The sequence below is a fragment of the Rhinatrema bivittatum genome, chromosome 9, assembly GCF_901001135.1.
Source record: "Rhinatrema bivittatum chromosome 9, aRhiBiv1.1, whole genome shotgun sequence".
Lineage (NCBI taxonomy): Eukaryota > Metazoa > Chordata > Amphibia > Gymnophiona > Rhinatrematidae > Rhinatrema > Rhinatrema bivittatum.
Genome location: NC_042623.1, coordinates 4,305,479 through 4,326,748, shown reverse-complemented (window position 1 = coordinate 4,326,748; position 21,270 = coordinate 4,305,479). Strand labels below are relative to the sequence as shown.

Genomic DNA, 21,270 nt, shown 5'->3' with positions numbered 1-21,270 from the left:
AGAAAGTTAGAGGCCGCAACAGGGCTCCCCGGGCCTGTGATAATCTTATGTTTCTTTAGCTCTTGGCTGCTGCCACTGCAGAAAAATCTAAAAGTATTGCAGCCCAAGGAGCATAGGAGGGAGGAGAGACAAAGTGAGGATGAGGGGACTGCGTTTGGCAGAGGTAAAGAGGGGAGCCAAAGAAAGGACGGCTATGCAATAGATTGGGGGTGAAAAAAAGAACGAGGGCTGCTGAATAGTGTGGGGGGGGGGGGTATAAGACAAGTAGTGTGGGGGGAGGGGATAAAAGGGAAGACCTAGGGCAAGTGGTAGGGGGAGGCAGGGCATGGAGTGGGGGAGAAAGATGGAGATTCAATGCACGGAGGGGAGTGGGGGAGAGGTGGATAGAGGGGAAGAGAGAGGATTTGCTGGGCGTGGGGTGCGGAAGAGAATGATGGGGATCCTGGGGAGGAGGGGGAGAGAAGGGGGGAGAGGGGAGAGAAGGGGGGTGCTTTCTGAAGCTGCCACCACTATAAGGGCAGCTGTAATTTTGCTGCTAAAGGAGGAAGACAGTGGTGAGTGAAGGGGGGGGGGGGCATAATTTTGTGTATCTGCCCCGAGCACAGGAAAGGCTGGGCCCGGCTGTGCCTGCATTAGATGAAGAAGCTACACAGGAAGTTCTCAGGAAGGACAAATGATTGCCAGTGTTCCTCGACCCAGATTGCAGCTTAAGAACGTGCACATTCCCTAAAAGCAGGGACCTGTGAACCCCTCTCCTCTGATAGATTTGTTCTTTTAATGATTAGGAAGCAGAGCTGTGCAGGTGCAGGACTCCCTGTCCAATTTATCAGAGGACTTTCATGGTGCATCGCCCTCCCTGCTCCCCCTCTCCACACGTTTGTGGCTGGAGTTTGCTTCTTTACAACTTTCTTTAGTCCAGAAATGCTCCCAGGGCTCTGCAGCCTGGGCTGCCAAGAGACTCAGACTATTTATTTAAAAGATTTATCTGATACACAATCCAGTGTTCCAAGTGGCTTACAATAAAAGGTGCATAATTACAGTGAAAACAAAACACAGTAATCTGCAGCATAAACCTTTCATCAGATTACCCCTTAGTATCCCTACCAGAAACCAAACCACAGAAACCATTGAGCTTGCACCCCAGAGACGGGCAGGAAAAGATTCATGTGAAAATATGAATGTTATGGAAAGCTGATAATGTGGAATTTATATTCTGCATCTGCCTAGAGTCCTGTTTTATAGTTTGGACGCATGGCCGGTGGATGCATTAGGCGGGGTAGATGGTGCTTAGGGTGCCGGAAGTGGGCAGGGTGGCAGACGAGATGAGAAGTGGCAGGGGCGTTTTCTGTTTTTAGGCATGAGGAGCTGGGGTCGAGAGGGCGAGAGTGGATATCGTTGCCCAGGGCAGCAGAGCACTATTTGGATAGTACCATGCCGTGTTCCCATTTATTATTATCTGTTTCATCCTTTTCTGCTGATTAGTAACAGAAGGCATTGCCTGGGCAGCTCCGAGGAACCCCCGTTGGTTCAAGGACTGAATGGGGCAACTCCACGCTAGACTTAGCTTATTGGCCAGCAGGGTCAGCACAATATGGAAAGCCATTTCCGCTCTCACCACAAGCCTGCTTCGGGAGTTACCCCTCACTCTAAGCCTTGGGGTGTTCATTCCACTGTTGGTGCTGATGTAACCCGGGCACTTCTCGGGTTACCAGTAAGCACTGGCAGTGCCAGCTGGTCAGAGTAGGGTGGATTTGGGAGGTGCATGCAGATGATTAAGTGTGAGGGGCGTGTAACATAAGAACATAAGAAAATGCCATACTGGGTCAGACCAAGGGTCCATCAAGCCCAGCATCCTGTTTCCAACAGTGGCCAATCCAGGCCATAAGAACCTGGCAAGTACCCAAAAACTAAGTCTATTCCATGTAACCATTGCTAATGGCAGTGGCTATTCTCTAAGTGAACTTAATAGCAGGTAATGGACTTCTCCTCCAAGAACTTATCCAATCCTTTTTTAAACACAGCTATACTAACTGCACTAACCACATCCTCTGGCAACAAATTCCAGAGTTTAATTGTGCGTTGCGTGAAAAGAACTTTCTCCGATTAGTTTTAAATGTGCCCCATGCTAACTTCATGGAGTGCCCCCCTAGTCTTTCTACTATCCGAAAGAGTAAATAACCGATTCACATCTACCCGTTCTAGACCTCTTATGATTTTAAACACCTCTATCATATCCCCCCTCAGTCGTCTCTTCTCCAAGCTGAAAAGTCCTAACCTCTTTAGTCTTTCCTCATAGGGGAGTTGTTCCATTCCCTTTATCATTTTGGTAGCCCTTCTCTGTACCTTCTCCATCGCAATTATATCTTTTTTGAGATGCGGCGACCAGAATTGTACACAGTATTCAAGATGCGGTCTCACCATGGAGCGATACAGAGGCATTATGACATTTTCCGTTTTATTCACCATTCCCTTTCTAATAATTCCCAACATTCTGTTTGCCCGGGCACTTCTCGGGTTACCAGTAAGCACTGGCAGTGTCAGCTGGTCAGAGTAGGGTGGATTTGGGAGGTGCATGCAGATGATTAAGTGGGAGGGGCGTGTAACCCGGGCACTTCTCGGGTTACCAGTATGCACTGGCAGTGTCAGCTGGTCAGAGTAGGGTGGATTTGGGAGATCCATGCAGATGATTAAGTGGGAGGGGCGTGTAACCCGGGCACTTCTCGGGTTACCAGTAAGCACTGGCAGTATCAGCTGGTCAGAGTAGGGTGGATTTGGGAGGTCCATGCAGATGATTAAGTGGGAGGGGCTTGTAACCCGGGCACTTCTCGGGTTACCAGTAAGCACTGGGCATTTAGTGGCAGTGGGGCCGATGCAATACAGTGCGCACAGCCGAGCACTGTTTAACCCGCTGTTGGACGGGGGTTAAATAGGCGCTAATCCACCCCAATGTAATAGAGGGATTGGCGCCTATTTAACATATGTCCGACGTGGAGTGAATGAGTTAGCGCTCATCACATGCAAATACATGTGAATGAGCCTATTACTCATTCATTCCAAATGCAAAAAGATAAATCTGTGTCTCAGATACACATTTATCACTCAGATATTAACGCCTGCCTGGAGCAGGCGTTAATATCTGAGCGATATTAGAACGGAATATTAGAACGGAATGGAATATTAGAACAGAACCCAGCCTCTCATCCTTCAAGAAAAGATTCAAGACCTGGATGTTCATGCAGGCTTTTCCTAACTCCAATATTATTTAACTCATAACAATCAGCACACATCACCAGCAATATCACTATTAGCTACCTCTTACAATGTAATTATATGTAATTATCTGGTTTTCCTTTTCCTTTTATTCCTTCTTACTCCAAGTTCTATTTTCCCCTTTTACATGTAACTGCTTTTTCCGCACTATTGTTCAAGTTTAAGCTTATTTAGCACTCCTGTTTCATGTGAACCAGCATGATGGGACTATTGTCTTGAATGTTGGTATATAAAAAACTTAAATAAATAAATAAATAAATAAATAAATAAAATAGCTCAGGACATTGAAAAGAAGTACAGAAAAGCAGAAAAAACAGCTTTTCTGTACTTCTTTATTAAAGTAAAAAAAATAAAATAACTTGGCAGAGCATCGAGTTATGAAGATCAACGCTGGTAAACTCGACCTCGGTTTTCATAACCTGCCCGTCTGCCAGGAATGGAAATAGCCGCGGATGTTTCCATTACTGGCAGACGGGCAGGTTATGAAAACCGAGGTCGGGTTTACCGGCGTCAGTCTTCATAACCAGCAGCCCCGGTGGGTCCCGTTAGTGCCTCCTTCCTAGTGCGCCCCCCTAATTTACATATTGCATGGCACACCCCCCCTTGCGGGTGCCATGTGTGCGTTAAGAAAGCGGGCGCTGAAAAGTCAGCACCGGCGCCAGCTTTCCGTGAAGATTATTGCATGGGCCCCAGTGTCAGCGGGTCAGAGGAGGATGGGTTTGGGAGGTCCTGCCCACTGGTAACGCTGCATAACTGCTCCTCACTATAGCTGAGGCAGGCAGGCCTTTGGGTTTTGTACTGAGGAGTTAGAGTTTTGTTGTTTTACAGGCCCAGAAGGTTTAGCCAAGCGAGCCCTGCTTGGTGGCCCCGGCCAGGGTCAGGAGGTATTTTCCTTTTCAGCCCACTCACTGGATGGTTTGGGTTATTCCACTCCGGGTCTTTTTTTTTGGAAACCTAATTTCAAGCTCCAGGAGGAAGTTCTGACTGCCCTTCCCTCCTGTCGGGAGCATTAATAATCCTGCTCGAAGGGATCCCTCCTAGCCGAGATTCACAGAACAAGATCAAGGACTGCAACAGCTACCAAGCCTAATCCGACCCACGGTGAGGAAAGGCAAAGCCCTCTATACAAGAGGTCATCCATGCGGTGCTTCCAAACCCTGGGGAGAGAGGGAGTTTACGTCTCTGTGCAGAGCGCAACCAGATATCCTCGCCAGCCGGAAAGGATGGTTCTGCCCTTCAAAAGGACTCCCTGACCATTGGAGACCCTATCTTTCCACGTCCTGGAGGGTAGGAACTCATTGTGCTGCTGTGAAGTAAGATTGTGCCAGTTTCACCTTTTTCATCAGTAAAGATTCGTGAGGACACCTACCCAGTGACTCCAATCTTTCTTTGCCACACCCAGCACCCTATGGGGCAGACATTCATTGGCTGCCCCAGGGGAAGAAGACAAGGAGACAAGGAAGCCACCCTTAGCACTCGGGACCCTGGGAGTCACCTTCTACCCCCGGCCAAGAACCCAGGTCCTGGAAGGAAGAGTCAGAGATCAAGCTGGCCTGGGAAGGTTCCTGACCCCATGAGAACTACAAATGCTTTTATGGCCTCATCGGGTAGCAACACTGATTAGCCCCTCCCATAGTAGCTCGATGCCTAGTTTACCCTGGCACAGTGCCCTGGGCTGTTGGTGCCTCTCTTAGTGCCCTTTGCAGCAGTATTGGGGTCTTTCCATGCTCTTCCTTCTGCTACTAAATTCTGCCTGCAAGTTTCACTAAACTTGAATAGAAAGCCCAGTTTTTGAGCCTAAAATAAGATGCATTGCTTCCCCCGTTGGCTTTAAGGGAAAACAAATAACAAAAATAACAGAATTGTTTTCAATTGAAACAAATGAATTCTGGAGGCACACGAGCTGAAACAGTGAAGCAAACTGAAAATGATTTGCACACTCACACGCGCCTAAAAGGTCGCCCCATGTGACAGAAATGTGTGAGCAGCCCTCGCAGTAGCGAGCCCAGCTCTGTGCAAAAACCTGCTCCTGAAACCGCGAGCACCGAGACTGCCAGGCATTTAGGGAGACAGTCAAAACCTGCCTCTTCACTCTTGCATTTGCTTCAGATGCCCGAGGTTAGGTATAATTTCGGCTCACCCTTTTTTGCTGTAAGGAGAAGAGTTTAGGCCACTTCTCCAGCGATTGCTTAGATTGGTTTTATTTTAATATATGCACTGGGTTTTTTCCATTGCTCTTTTATTGGTGATGGTTTTTGTCTTGCTGTTGTATGTTTGTGTACATTCGTGATGTAGGTTTTGTTTTTGTGTATGGCTATATTTGATGTTTCGTTTACTGTGCTCCATCAACAACAAGGATTGGTGGAATAATTGTATTGTGAATAGGCACTGGGCCAGTCTTTTCCTGAGGTTGGATACCAGATTGTTCGGTACAGAGATGTCCTGTCGACCAAACGAGGGGTGGTCGCATCCTAGGGCCGGTCTTTTCCACATCATAACGGTGCTTTTCTTCAGCCCTGAACACATTTTGCTGTTCCCTAAGCACAGTGCAAGAAGCCAGCAATTGACCTTGATCCAGACCAGTCCGGGGTAGCAATGCCGACACGAGGGGGTCTTAATACAGATCCACCCAAGGCATTTACTCCATGCCCATATTAGAGCACGCAGCCAGTAGTACCTGCAAGACTTTGTTAGCCTGGCGGGAGAGGTGCAATGTATTGACGTTGTCAGTTTCACGTATTGCGAGACAGCTGCAGGTCCGCGCTTGTGTGGAGCTGAAAGACAGCTCTGCTTCTGGGCTTCCTACAGAGCAGACAGATTGGAGCAAGGAAATGCCTACAATACCTCAACATAACTCACCAAAGAAATGCTGTGAGCTAAATCTAAACCAATAAATGAATGAACTCTTCCAAAGCTGTAAAGTTCTTTTGGCAAATCAGGGCAGGCAATGCTCGACATTTAGGCGTGCAAATGGCTTTTTCCTGGGTAAAAGAGCTTTCTGGGAATCACCTCCTCTGTATGCACGCTCTTGCACAATGGATGCACGTTACCCACGTTTTTGTGCAGAGATAGAAACATAGAAATGGCGGCCCATCCAGTCTGCCCAGCAAGCTCCCACACTTATCTCTTTCACCAAACACCAAGTTCTGGGCCCTTGTTGGTAACTGTTTGATTCAAATTTCCTGTCACCCCCTGTCATTGATGCAGAAGACCCAAATCCCGAAACGGATTTTCCCCGAAATTCGAGAAAAATTCATTTTTCAGGTTAGTGGGGGGGGGGGGGGGGGGGGGGCACAGTTATTAAAAAAAAAAAAAAAATAAATCCCAAACCCAACCCTTCAAATGTATTTAATTACAAGCCCCCCCACCATCCTGATCCACCCCCCCCAAGATTTACTGAAAGCCCTGGTGGTCCAGCAATCTTCCGCTCTCGGGCCATCTGGCCTGCCAGGAATCAAAATGGCGCCGGTAGTGCTTTGCGCTTACCATGTGACAGGAGCTAACGGTGCCATTGGTCGGCTCTTGTCACATGGTTGAAGCAATGGACGGCCAGCGCCATCTTAGAAAATGGCTCGGGCCATCCATTGCTCCTTCCATGTGACAGGGGCCAACCAATGGCACCGGTAGCCCCTGTCACATGGTAAGGGCAAAGGGCTATGGCGCCATTTTGATTAGTGGCAGCCAACAGCCTGAGAGGGAGAGATCGCTCCCGGGACCCCGCTGGACCACAGGGGCTTTCAGTAAGTCTTGGGGGGGATTGGGATGGTAGGGGGGTTGTAATTAAATAAATTTGAAGGGTTGGGGTGGGGTTTTTTTTTTCCCGTTTGTTTCGCTGAAAAAAATAAAAATGACCTGTTGGAAAACGAAGTTTTCCAAGAAGCGCCTGACCCAAAAGCTAAAAACGACGCACATCTCTAGTCCTTGTTGGTTGTTGTCTGAATGCAAATCCTCTTTTCCACATTTCCCCCTGCCGCTCAAGCAGAGAGTAGCACTGTATATTCCTGGAACAGGGCTGGACAGAGGAAACAATGCACACCGTTTTTGCTTTTTCACAACCATGCCTGATGTTTTAGTTGGAAAAAGCATCCCCAGAAAGAGCAGGTGCAAATTTCTGCAGGGATTCGTCACAAGATATGTAACACGGATATCTTCCCATTCAGTGCAGGATTTATTCATAACATTTCTTTCTTTCTTTATTTAAACATTTTATATACAGTCGTTCCCTGTACGGATCACAACGGTTTACAAAGTGACATTCATAGTAATAGCCTAAGCCTACAGATTAACTTAAACATAATAGAAAGAAGGCTCTAGAACGAGGGGTCATGCGATGAGAGTGAAAGGGGGAAGACTTAGGGGTAATCTTAGGAAATATTTCTTTATAGAGGGGATGGTGGATGCATGGAACGGCCTCCCCGTGGAAGTGGTAGTATCTGAAGAAAAGAAAGCATGGAATAGATACAGGGGATCTCTGAGGGAGTGATGGAAAGTGTAAGACTGAATTAGTTGGGTGGATGGGCAGATTGAATGAGCCATACGGTCTTTTTCTGCCGTCATGTTTCTATGACCATACAGTCCTCACAGTCAGTCCAGTCCAGGCCAGAATATTCCAGTTAATACCACCAGGAGACCCAGCAGATACTTAGGGATACAGACCTTCCGTATCCAGCAGGGATCACAGCCCTCAGGCTGCTGGCAAAACTGGGATATCCCTTATGAACTCCTGAAGACCAATTAGATTCCTCAGGACAGGGTTGCAGATATCTGAGCCTCCTCAGCTCGCTTGGCTGCGCGCAAACAACCTGCCCCGTGGCTGACAGGCAGCACACAAACCCTCTAACAGAGCAGGTCTGCCTCTTTCCTCTTACATTCCCTGGGTAATATTCCCTTTGAGAACTGCTGGAAAGTGTCTGTGGACTTTGCAACAATACAGGCAACTTTGAAAATTGCCCACATAAGATAGTATGAATCCAGATGCAGGGACGGCCTGAAGCAAGGGATGAGCTGGCACCCGCTCTGCACCCCCTCACCTCACCCGTGCTCTCCCACGCACAGGCACACCCACACTCTCACCAGGGCCTTCATCTTTACTGTGAGCGGGACGTGCGCAGAAAATGGCAAAGATGGAGGAGACCCCGGCTGTGCTGCTTCGCAGTAGCGCAGAATTCCCCTAGGACTATCCACCAGAGGTCCACGGGTCCTTTGTTGTTTTGGCAGCAGGGTGAGGCGGCCGCTAGAGGAGGTTTTTTTTGGGGGGGGAGGGCAGTTTTTGCCTCACCCGCCCCTGTTCAGATGGACATGGGGTTGAGCTTTGCACTGTGGTAGCAGAGGATTTTGAAATACCAGCAAAGCCTGATTGTTCAGTGTAGCAGAGGGTGCTATAGGGGGAAAGGGAGGTCAGCTTTAGTGGGAGGTATTAACCAAAGGGAGGTCATCAGTTATCTGTCTAAAGCTGCTAACCCTTTCAGCAGGCCTGCAAAAACTCATTGGGACTGGAAAGCACATAGCAATAATTAGAATAACTAACATTTGGTCATGTTTTACTTGTAATGTTAACAAAAACATCATTAACAACACGGTGTCCATATTTTATCACATACAAGGTATGAGTGTCATATTGGTGTATGATGTTTATGATGTTTGGGTTATGTCATATTGGTGTATGATGTTTATGATGTTTGGGTTATGTCATATTGGTGTATGATGATTATGATGTTTGGGCTATGTCATATTGGTGTATGATGTTTATGATGTTTGGGTTATGTCATATTGGTGTATGATGATTATGATGTTTGGGTTATGTCATATTGGTGTATGATGATTATGATGTTTGGGTTATGACATATTGGTGTGAGATGTTTATGATGTTTAGGTTATGTCATATTGGTGTATGATGATTATGATGTTTGGGTTATGTCATATTGGTGTATGATGATTATGATGTTTGGGTTATGACATATTGGTGTGAGATGTTTATGATGTTTAGGTTATGTCATATTGGTGTATGATGATTATGATGTTTGGGTTATGTCATATTGGTGTATGATGTTTATGATGTTTGGATTATGTCATATTGGTGTATGATGATTATGATGTTTGGGTTATGTCATATTGGTGTATGATGATTATGATGTTTGGGTTATGACATATTGGTGTGAGATGTTTATGATGTTTGGGTTATGTCATATTGGTGTATGATGATTATGATGTTTGGGTTATGTCATATTGGTGTATGATGTTTATGATGTTTGGGTTATGGGATTCAGTAGATGCAGTTTGCACTTTAGTATAAAACAAAGTGGATCCATAATATCATTCAGAAAGGTCAACATTAAACAATGCTGAATCACTGCCATTTAGTTTTCGGAGAGGGGCCCCCCTAGCGGACAATAAACTGAAGGATTGTAGTAAAGTAATGAGAATTCTGCTTTCTTCCTTAATGACTTATTCTGGGAATTGTACTTGTGTTTCAGAGCTCTGGGATTTAAATAGGACCTCGCTTTTCCACAGCCCTTTTGGATTCCTCGACCTTCACTCAGTGCTTTTGGATGAATACCAGGAAAGGCTGTTTGTGGGAGGCAGAGACCTTGTATACTCCCTCAGCTTGGACCAGATCGGTGAGAATTACAGAGAGGTAGGATCACTCGGCCGTGCTGTACATGAACCATCTCCAAGGAAGGCTTGTGGGTGTTCCTAGGATGCATCCCTGGCTAACTCTCTCTCTCTCGCGAGTTAGCTGTTTCAAATTCCCTTCCCCTCCCCCTGAATCCACTGATGAGCTACATTTTGCCCAGGGAACTCGTAGTCTCCTCAAAATTTAGCCACACAAAAGATGGTGGCATCTTGGCTGGTCAGCACTGATATTGCCCAGTTCGACCCAGCGTATGGAGGCTGAATATCTGGATAAACTTAATATTGGTGTCGGGTTTACTCCCCAGAGGTTGTATAAATACTTCTTCACCTGCTTTCTCAAATCACACATCACTTATTCTTCTTTTCCAACCAAACATTTTTCTTTCATACTTGGCCCTTGAAGCAAAAGCAAAAAAGAATCAACTTTTCACCTTTCTGAGAAAATTCACAGAAAATGTCCTTGTACAGAGATGACATCATTATGGAATGTAATAGGACATTTTGGAATGAAAGTGCAGATTCCTGCAAAAATGACATCGTCACACCTTCTCTCTGTGGGGCCATTATGCTAAAGTGTGTGAAGGCTATTGCAAGTGTTGGTATATGTTAAAAGAGTTGGTATATGTATATAGTGGACCCCATATTTATTTTGTTCTCTTGTATATACAGAGGACTCCTTATTTACATTGTACACTTGTATATAATTATCCTTCTCTATCTCTTTTATTTCTTATAATCCCAGTTCACGAACCCTTGTTAATTGTAACTGCTTCTCTTCTCCACGTTATTTATGTTTCGGTTATATTTTTGCACCCCTGTTTTTCTGTAAACCGACATGATGAGAACGAGTTCTTGAATGCCGGTATAAAAAAACCTTAAATAAATAAATAAATAAAAGAGATGTTTCTTCACACACTTTAACAGCGCTACTAACCTTCGTAAGCTGGCGTGTGACAGCTTTAATGCAAAATGTATGCTAATTTGGTAAAGAGATGCAAAATTATGAAAAATAGTTCATTACCTATTAGGGCAGTAAAAGAGTGCATATGCCCACTGCTTCACAGATGCATTAGCACAGAAAAACCTAAACACACCTCGGTGATTTTAGCTAAGTTGTCACATACAGTACAAGAACCAATCCGACCACATGCCACCAGATTTCAGTGATAGTGGTAGGATTTAAGAGTTAGCTCATCTGCTTACCATGTATGTACAGCTGCAGGTCATGGGGTCAAATCCTGGCAAGGCTAACTTACAGTATCCTTTCACCCTTCCAAAGGGTTACTAAGAGCCGAGAGTAACAGATAAGTATGAGAGAAAAAAAAAGTGCGAAGCTTGCTGGGCAGACTGGATGGGCCGTTTGGTCTTCTTCTGCCGTCGTTTCTATGTTTCTATATGTTTCAAAGCAGAAAAAATAATAACCAGTTCTAATTGGGTATGGGGAATCGAGCATTTTTTCCCTGGCTGGAGACAGAAAGCTACACTGACTCTAATCTTTCTAATGCAAATAAACATTTATTTAGCAAACTCAACTCTTTAACAGTGAACTGCCTACCTTAGCAGTATTCACTTTCACGCACAGGAGATGTAGATTGCCTTGCTTCTGATCAGTATACACTCACTCCCGACTGGTTTGGCCAGAGCATTTTACAGGAGCTGTCTTCCTCCTGGAGGCATAGGGGCCTCCTGAACACAGCTGGGCTTACCCTCTTATGCTCCCCAATTTTCCCCTCCCATCGTACTCTCCCTGCCCAGCAGGGTCTCGCCCACAGAACTCTCTCCCTCTGTGGGTCTTAAGGTAGACCAGGCCCCATGCCTGGTCCCACACAGGTTTAAAGGAGGAAAACACGGTCACTCTCTCACTTAGGGTGATAATTAATTAGTGTATGCATCAAGTGCTTTGGACAAAGTTTTTTTAGTTTTTCATTATTTTGTGTTTGTCTTGTTTTATGATGTTTTAATGATCTCATGCATTTTATTGTTTTGAGTATTTATGATTGTGTATGTTATCTTTGTAAGGCGCTCAGAAGTTTAGATGATGCGGCATTTAAATATTTTAAATAAAAAAATGTAAATATTGCTGTTGTTGCTAAGATGAACAGATAGCTCTTCTTCTGAGAAGCTATAGTACATTCTGAGGAGTCCTTATTCCAAAGATTTATATGGCTAAAACTGTGTTTCAGGTGGGTAAATCTATTCATTTAAAATTGTATGGTTAAAATCATAAGCCAAACCAATTTATCCTTGGGGAAAAAAAAATGGGGGCCAGGGCGAGTCATTTTTGGGTGGGATTCCAAATTTAGCATAATATTCAGAACTGCTTGGCTAATTTTATCTGGATTTCCCTGACTGTACAAATGGCAGGCATGAATCTATCTGCTAAAATTCTGAGATGTGTCCACTAGTTGGGTGGGTACAAAGTAGGGATGTGAATCGTTTTAGGACGATTAAAATTATCGTCCGATAATTTTAATATCGTCTTAAACCGTTATGGAACACAATACAATACAGATTCTAACGATTTATCGTTATAAATCGTTAGAATCGTGAGCCGGCACACTAAAACCCCCTAAAACCCACCCCCGACCTTTTAAATTAAATCCCCCACCCTCCCGAACCCCCCCCCAAATAACTTAAATAACCTGCGGGTCCAGCGGCGGTCCGGAACGGCAGCGGTCCGGAACGGGCTCCTGCTCTGAATCTTGTCGTCTTCAGCCGGCGCCATTTTCCAAAATGGCGCCGAAAATGGCGGCGGCCATAGACGAAAAAGATTGGACGGCAGGAGGTCCTTCCGGACCCCCGCTGGACTTTTGGCAAGTCTCGTGGGGGTCAGGAGGCCCCCCACAAGCTGGCCAAAAGTTCCTGGAGGTCCAGCGGGGGTCAGGGAGCGATTTCCCGCCGCGAATCGTTTTCGTACGGAAAATGGCGCCGCCATACGCGTATGGCCGGCGCCATTTTCCGTACGGAAAATGGCGCCGGCAGGAGATCGACTGCAGGAGGTCGTTCAGCGAGGGTTCCGGCGCCTCGCTGAACGACCTCCTGCAGTCGATCTCCTGCCGGCGCCATTTTCCGTACGAAAACGATTCGCGGCGGGAAATCGCTCCCTGACCCCCGCTGGACCTCCAGGAACTTTTGGCCAGCTTGTGGGGGGCCTCCTGACCCCCACGAGACTTGCCAAAAGTCCAGCGGGGGTCCGGAAGGACCTCCTGCCGTCCAATCTTTTTCGTCTATGGCCGCCGCCATTTTCGGCGCCATTTTGGAAAATGGCGCCGGCTGAAGACGACAAGATTCAGAGCAGGAGCCCGTTCCGGACCGCTGCCGTTCCGGACCGCCGCTGGACCCGCAGGTTATTTAAGTTATTTGGTGGGGGATTTAATTTAAAGGGTCGGGGGTGGGTTTTAGGGGGTTTTAATGTGCCGGTTTTTCGATTTTTCGATTTTTAACGATTTTTCACGATATTTTACCCCCCCAAACGGCAACAATACGATTCCCTCCCCCTCCCAGCCGAAATCGATCGTTAAGACGATCGAGGACACGATTCACATCCCTAGTACAAAGCACCCGTGGAATTGACACCTGTTTATTCTGAGAGAAAAATGTAGCTGGAATCAATGCACATAGATTTGAAAATCAAATCTGTGTGCGTTGTTTCCCTTCGCTGCCCTCTCACCATCCCCTCAGTCCGGCTAAAAATGCCTCACTGTGCAAGCCAATGCACAGGGCCATATTCAGCCAGGCCACTTTAACCGGCTTTGAAAATTGTGCTCCAGGAAATTCAATATAGAAAGCCCATGCTGCTTCAGAGCAAAATGGTTCGTCCTGTTATAAAGATTATTCCTGTTCAGAGCATGGGACTTCCAATCACTTTGTGTCATGTAGCTGAGGCAGCGAGTCACATTCCTGGGCCCAGCACCCTGCATCCAGCAGGAGCTACACAACATCCACACTGCAGATCTATGACCTATATTTGCATATATTTAGGGACCTTCACTTTCTGCTTTATCTGTCCTGGTAATTTATCAGGGTTTCTTACCACAAGGACAAAAAATGATATTTACCTGGAGAAATGGTGCCATTTTTTTCCACTGAATTTCTCCTGTTTTTGCTCTTGTTATAATAAACCCTGATAAATTCCCACAAAAAAATAAGCAAAAACTTGAAAAGGAACAGAGCCCAGTACATGCAGATTCATCTCATACATATTTATGGAGGATATCCCCAAACTGGCCATGGGATGTGAAACAATTTGGGGAACTCTTCAATGTATAAGCTTGGCTGTTTGCTGACTGTGCTGCTTGCTTTTTCATTTTATGACTAACTTTTCGTTTCATGTATTAATATTTTTAATTTCAGATTATTTGTTTTTACCTTTTTTGAGCTTTTAGTATGCAGAATCTCCTTCTTCATGACCTCTTGTCAGGTGCTGAAGTTATTCTTGCTTTACATAATACCTGCATGGGGATTCGCACTTTCAGAAACATTAATACCCGACAAGGAAAGAAATACAAATTAGAATTCATTCATTTAAAAGCCTTTCTTATCCACACATTCCAATATTCAAGGCAGGGGGTCATTTACCAAGCATTTTTCCCATAGCCACAAAATGGGAGAAAACCTTTAGGAAATAGGCCCCAATATTAGCAACCAACTAATTACAGAAAATGCAAGACATCAGTTGCTCAGCATCTCTGGCATTACTCGCACCCTGTTTCACAATATCGCCCAACCTATGAAAATAATCTCCAAGGTAAAACCAATTCATTGCCCCATAATATCCCAAAAGTCTTTAATGGCCTCTTAAATGCTTGAGCACCCCCAGTTCTTCTCAAATCATCTGAGAGTGACTTCCATGGTGTTGGACCAGCAAGCATCATAGGATGGGTTTCATCTAACTGAGAGCACGTCTAATAAATTGTGTCTGGCAGATCTCATTGCCGGAGGGTTATAGAGTTTCAGTGTAGCACGAATACACATTATCACCTTGTGGTTGAAGGTTTTATAGATAAGTAAGTATAGCCAATTTGAATTTTTTTCTGCATTGAATTGGTCGCCAATGCACTGATTGTAATACTGGGTAAATCAGGCCCTAAGAGTGGTAGGTGGTACTCCAGTACATGCAGAGTTACAATGGTCAAGCCCAATTAACACGAAGGCTTTTAAACTGTATGTAAATCCTGAAGGCTCAAATAAAGCTTTCATTTTCACAACATATGTAGTTTAAATAAGGATGATTTTGCATTTACAAATCGGATTCTGATATCACCCCTAGGATCCTGACTTGAGTAGACACAGGTACTGATGATTCCTCAGAATTTATAATAGGTGAAACATCACTAGATGGAACTTTGCTTGGCATGATTAATTCAGTTTTGCCTACATTTAAAGAAAGTTTTACACAACACAGGCAGAGAATCAAACCATGTAGAAAACAGAAGAGAATATCATCTGCATATATTGGACAGCCTACTCACAAACCATGCAGTGGCCTACAAACTGAGGATAAGTAGAAGTTAAAGCAGGATATCTATAGGACACCCCCTTCAGGAGCACCCATTTTCCTAATATCCCAGGAAGATAACGTGGAACCAGAATTCACTTGTTGAAACGGATCTGTCAAATAAGACGCAGACCAGCACAGAACTGTTTCTATGATCCCTAACACCCTCAATCAGGCCAGCAAAATTTGCTGATTTAAAATCTCAAATGCTGCTGATAAGTCAGGTAATACAAGTATAAATCATGTGTTCCCTTCAAAACCACATCTAAACACAGCCATGCTGAGTAGTAGCAGGGTTTTGGTTCAGGGTGCCTGATGAAAAACAAATTGGTAATGGTCCATAAGAACATAAGAATTTGCCATACTGGGTCAGACCAAGGGTCCATCAAACCCAGCATCCTGTTTCCAACAGTGGCCAATCCAGGTTACAATTATCTGGCAAGTATCCAAACATTAAATAGATTCCAATTTACTAATGCTGGCAGCAAGCAAGGACTATTTCCTATTGATTAATAGCAGTTAATGGACTTCTCCTCCAGGAACTTATCCAAACTTTTTTAAAACCCACCTGCCTTAACCACATCCTCTGGCAACAAATTACAGAGCTTAATTGAGTGAAATTAATTTGTTTTAATGTGGTACTTGCAAACTTCATGGAGTGTCACCTAGTCCTTGTATTATCCAAAAAAAGTAAATAGCCAATTCACATCTACCCATTCTAGACCGCTCATGATTTTGTAGACCTCTATCATATCCCCCCTCAGCTATCTCTTCTCCAAGCTGAACAACACTAACCTTTTTATTCTTTCCTTTCTCTTCTCTGTTTTTCTTTAGTGAAACTATATCTGCTATTACTGGTATCAGTAGCATGGGATCTTCTTAGTGTTTGGGTAATTGCCAGGTTCTTCTGGCCTGGTTTGGCCTCTGTTGGAAACAGGATGCTGGGCTTGATGGACCCTTGGTCTGACCCAGCTTGGCAATTTCTTATGTTCTTATCTTCTTATTTTGAGATGCAGCGGCCAAAATTGTACACAGTATTCAAGGTGTGGTCTCACCATGGAGCGATACAGAGGCATTATGACATTTTCCGTTTTATTCACCATTCCCTTCCTAATAATTCCTAACATTCTATTTGCTTTTTTGACTGCTGCAGCACACTGAGCTGACGATTTCAATGTATTATCCACTATGACGCCTAGATCTCTTTCTTGGGTTGTAGCTCCTAATATGGAACCTAACATCGTGTAATTATAGCATGGGTTATTTTTCTCTATATGCCTCACCTTGCACTTATCCACATTAAATTTCATCTGTCATTTGGATGCCCAATCTTCCAGTCTTGTAAGGTCCTCCTGAAATGTATCACAATCTGCTTGTGATTTAACTACTCTGAATAATTTTTTGTCATCCACAAATTTGATTACCTCACTCATTATATACCCCTTTCCAGATCATTTATAAATATATTGAAAAATACCGGTCCAAATACAGATTCCTGAGGCAGTCCAGAACGATGTGCGTCTCAAACTATTCAGTTAACTGACTTAAAATAACCATTTCAACAACTTTCATTAAGTACAGATAAAATAGGATAATAATTTGTCTGTAGAGGTGGTAAAGATGAAAACAGTAAAAGAATTCAGAAAGGCATGGGATAATCAGTGTGGCTCTCTAAAAGCTGGAGGTGGAATGAAGACACGAGGCCATGGGGATAGCCTGCGAGGAGCGGCAGCTGCTACCCCTAACAGAAGGCATGGGGATTATTACCCTTAAGCAAGTAGCGTACGTGATTTTGAGCCACTGCAGCATTGCTCTCCCCTTCAACTGGGGGTGAGGGAGGGGGGTAGGAATTGGATTCAGATGACAGCTAACGCTGGGCCCTGACTTTAATGGTCCAGGGTCCTTATTCGCAGACATTAGGGAAAAAGTACAGGACAAGTCCAAAAGCAAAGCACATTCAAGCAGCAGCAGTGTCTGAATTATCAAGAAGGCTGCTCACTATGTAAAATTGTTGCTAAGAGTCATTTTGTTATGAGTTTGACAGTTGCTTGGTTTTGATTGTTAATATTACTACCCTTAGCATAAGGCTTGGGTAGTAATATTATGGAGCGACAGTTACTACCATAACAAACTTATTGGGCAGACTGGATGGACCAGATGGTTTTTTCCTGCTACCATTAATATGTTACTATGCTACTATGTTACTGCTAAGCCACGATTTAAAGAAGAGGTGATAGAATTTATAGAAGCTATGGGCTGGGAGATTGCTCCCAACCTCCAACCATCAACCTGTGCGATTTCAACAGAAAACCTATTACAGACATTTGCAATTTTTCTTGAAAAATGTGCAAAGCTCTGACTGAACCTGAGTGTAGGTATTTGCATATCTCTGCATTAACTGTTCACAACAGAGAATAATGTATGGGGCCCACTATCAACTCATTGAATCTTAACCGCATAATAGGTTGTGTTAGCCGCCTGTCAAGAGCCTGTATGTGTTGAGCTGGCAGTTGTGTGTTGCTAAATCAAATGTGATCTTTCCCAACAGCAGTTTGCCCAGCAGTGGTTACATTTTGCAGCTGGTGTGATAGATAACCACGGCATGCTATTGGGACTATGAGGGGCTGCTTTCCTCATCGAGGCTAACTCATCCACAAATAATTGCAGGGTCCTCTGCAGCATCAGGATCAGCACAACCAGGCACACTAAATGCCCACACTTGAGTTATTCATGGAATGAAAAGCATATTGTTTAAATATTAAATAATCCAAGCATGTGTTAGGTTCCCTGTAATCTGACTGAGTGAAGATGCTCCAGTATTTTAATTCCCAGTTTAATACCATTAACTTGCATCTAGATTTTCAGTGGCTTGCTTAAATGAAAGCTCACATGCTCATAATTCAAGACGACATTGTGCAGGATGCAGTACTTCTCTCCACTTCCATTCCTTCCGTATTCCTATTCGACATTATGAGGTGATTGTCAGTTCTCAAATGCCATTAAGAAGTCTGATTTTCAGGATATCTAGAATATGCAAATTAAAGTGATTCTTGGAAACAGAGAGTAGGATTAAATGGACAATTTTCTCAGTGGAAGGGAGTGGACAGTGGAGTGCCTCAGGGATCTGTATTGGGACCCTTACTTTTCAATATATTTATAAATGATCTGGAAAGAAATACGATGAGTGAGATAATCAAATTTGCAGATGACACAAAATTGTTCAGAGTAGTTAAATCACAAGCAGATTGTGATAAATTGCAGGAAGACCTTGTGAGACTGGAAAATTGGGCATCCAAATGGCAGATGAAATTTAATGTGGATAAGTGCAAGGTGATGCATATAGGGAAAAATAACCCATGCTATAATTACACAATGTTGGGTTCCATATTAGGTGCTACAACCCAAGAAAGAGATCTAGGCGTCATAGTGGATAACACATTGAAATCGTCAGTTCAGTGTGCTGCGGCAGTCAAAAAAGCAAACAGAATGTTAGGAATTATTAGAAAGGGAATGGTGAATAAAACGGAAAATATCATAATGCCTCTGTATCGCTCCATGGTGAGACCGCACCTTGAATACTGTGTATAATTCTGGTCGCCGCATCTCAAAAAAGATATAATTGCGATGGAGAAGGTACAGAGAAGGGCTACCAAAATGATAAGGGGAATGGAACAGCTCCCCTATGAGGAAAGACTAAAGAGGTTAGGATTTTTCAGCTTGGAGAAGAGACGGCTGAGGGGGGATATTTTAGAGGTGTTTAAAATCATGAGAGGTCTAGAATGGGTAGATGTGAATCGGTTATTTACTCTTTCAGATAGTAGAAAGACTAGGGAGCACTCCATGAAGTCAGCATGGGGCACATTTAAAACTAATCGGAGAAAGTTCTTTTTCACTCAACGCACAATTAAACTCTGGAATTTGTTGCCAGAGGATGTGGTTAGTGCAGTTAGTATAGCTGTGTTTAAAAAAGGATTGGATAAGTTCTTGGAGGAGAAGTCCATTACCTGCTATTAAGTTCACTTAGAGAATAGCCACTGCCATTAGCAATGGTAACATGGAATAGACTTAGTTTTTGGGTACTTGCCAGGTTCTTATGGCCTGGATTGGCCACTGTTGGAAACAGGATGCTGGGCTTGATGGACCCTTGGTCTGACCCAGTATGGCATTTTCTTATGTTCTTATGTTCTTATCAGATCTTTGCAAATACATCTCAGATCTATTTGCAGCACTCAGGGATCAGAGTTTGCCATACTTGTTTTAGAAATAATCAGTTCATAGGCTCAGTTACTGTGAAAAGAAACTCCCTGCTGCTGCCATTTTGTACTGGGCTAAAGGAGGCATCAGCTTCTCTGTCCTGGCAGCACCTTCTCACCAGCACTGCTCATTGGACTTGCCTATTTAATGATGCATGTGCTCGAGCCATTCAGAGTACTGTGAGGTGGAGTCGCCAGCAGTCTGCACCTATGGTGCAAGGAGGCTGCTTGAGGTAAAATGCTGCTGGAACGCAGGAGGAGGTGCCCCTTTCAGCATGACTCATGTTTGAGGAAGACCCTTCTGCATCTGTGTGTTCCAGCTCCTCTATCTTCGGAAGGTCTCCGCCCCATCCCACTGTTCCTGCATTCTTGGAGAGTTTCCCCCTCAGCTTTAACATAGAAACATAGAAATGACGGCAGAAGAAGACCAAACGGCCCATCCAGTCTGCCCAGCAAATTTCACACTTCTTTTTTTCTCATACTTATCTGTTTCTCTTGGCTCTTAGTAACCTTTTGGTTCTTTTTCCCTTCCACCCCCACCATTAACGTAGAGAGCAGTGTTGGAGCTGCATCTAAGTGAAATATCTAGCTTATTTAGTTAGGGGTAGTAACCGCCGCAATAAGCAAGCTACACCCATACTTATATGTTTACCCAGACTATGTAATTCAATCCTTGTTGGTTGTCTGTATATAGATCCACTTTTCTTCATTCCCCCTGCCGTTGAAGCAAAGAGTTATGCTGGATATGCATTGAAAGTGAAGTATCAGACTTTCTCCCCTGCCGTTGAAGCAGAGAGCTATGCTGGATATGGCTGAAGTGTCAGACTTTCTTCCCTGCCATTGAAGCAGAGAGCTATGCTGGATATGGTTGAAGTGTCAGACTTTCTCCCCTGCCGTTGAAGCAGAGAGCTATGCTGGGTATGCTTGAAGTATCAGACTTTCTCCCCTGCCGTTGAAGCAGAGAGCTATGCTGGATATGCTTGAAGTATCAGACTATCTCCCCTGCTGTTGAAGCAGAGAGCTATGCTGGATATGCATTGATAGTGAAGTATCAAGCTTGTTTGGTTTGGGGTAGTAACTGCCATAAAAAGCAAGCTACTCCCTGCTTTTTTGTGAATGCAAATCTTTTTTATTCCCACATTCATTTACGTCCTGTAGACTTTATGGATCCACAGTGTTTATCTCACGCCCCTTTGAAGTTTCACACTTCTGGTCTTCACCACTTCCTCCGGAAGGGCATTCCAAGCATCCACCACCCTCTCCGTGAAGAAATACTTCCTGATATTGGTTCTGAGTCTTCCTCCCTGGAGCTTCAAATCGTGACCCCTGGTCACGATTTGAAGCTCCAGGGAGGAAGACTCCAGGGAGGAAGCTTTGCTCCTGTACCTCGAGGTACTTAAATGGTAAATCTGGCCCTGGGAACTGGTGGCCATGCTGACATTCCTGCTTGCTGCTGCTGACACATAGGACTGATCTGGTGGTTGCAGCAGCAGCATGGAGTCCACTTTACACTGAAGCCTCTTGCTTCAGTATTTTACTGCCTTGAATTTTGAGTATAAGAATTTCCCTTATTATTCCAGGACCCTTAAAATGCTACTTTTTAAATCTCTCTGCTTC

At 44.4% G+C, this 21,270-nt stretch overlaps 1 protein-coding gene across 2 annotated transcripts in view; it reads left to right on the top strand.

The window, feature by feature from the left end:
- Positions 1-21,270, top strand: part of SEMA3E (semaphorin 3E) — a 332,512-nt gene that overhangs the window by 153,538 nt on the left and 157,704 nt on the right. For both annotated transcript variants that reach the window (XM_029615222.1, XM_029615221.1), the window contains exon 2: positions 9,744-9,904. In XM_029615222.1, coding sequence (XP_029471082.1) covers positions 9,744-9,904 — 161 coding nt within the window. The remainder of the gene's footprint in view (positions 1-9,743; positions 9,905-21,270) is intronic.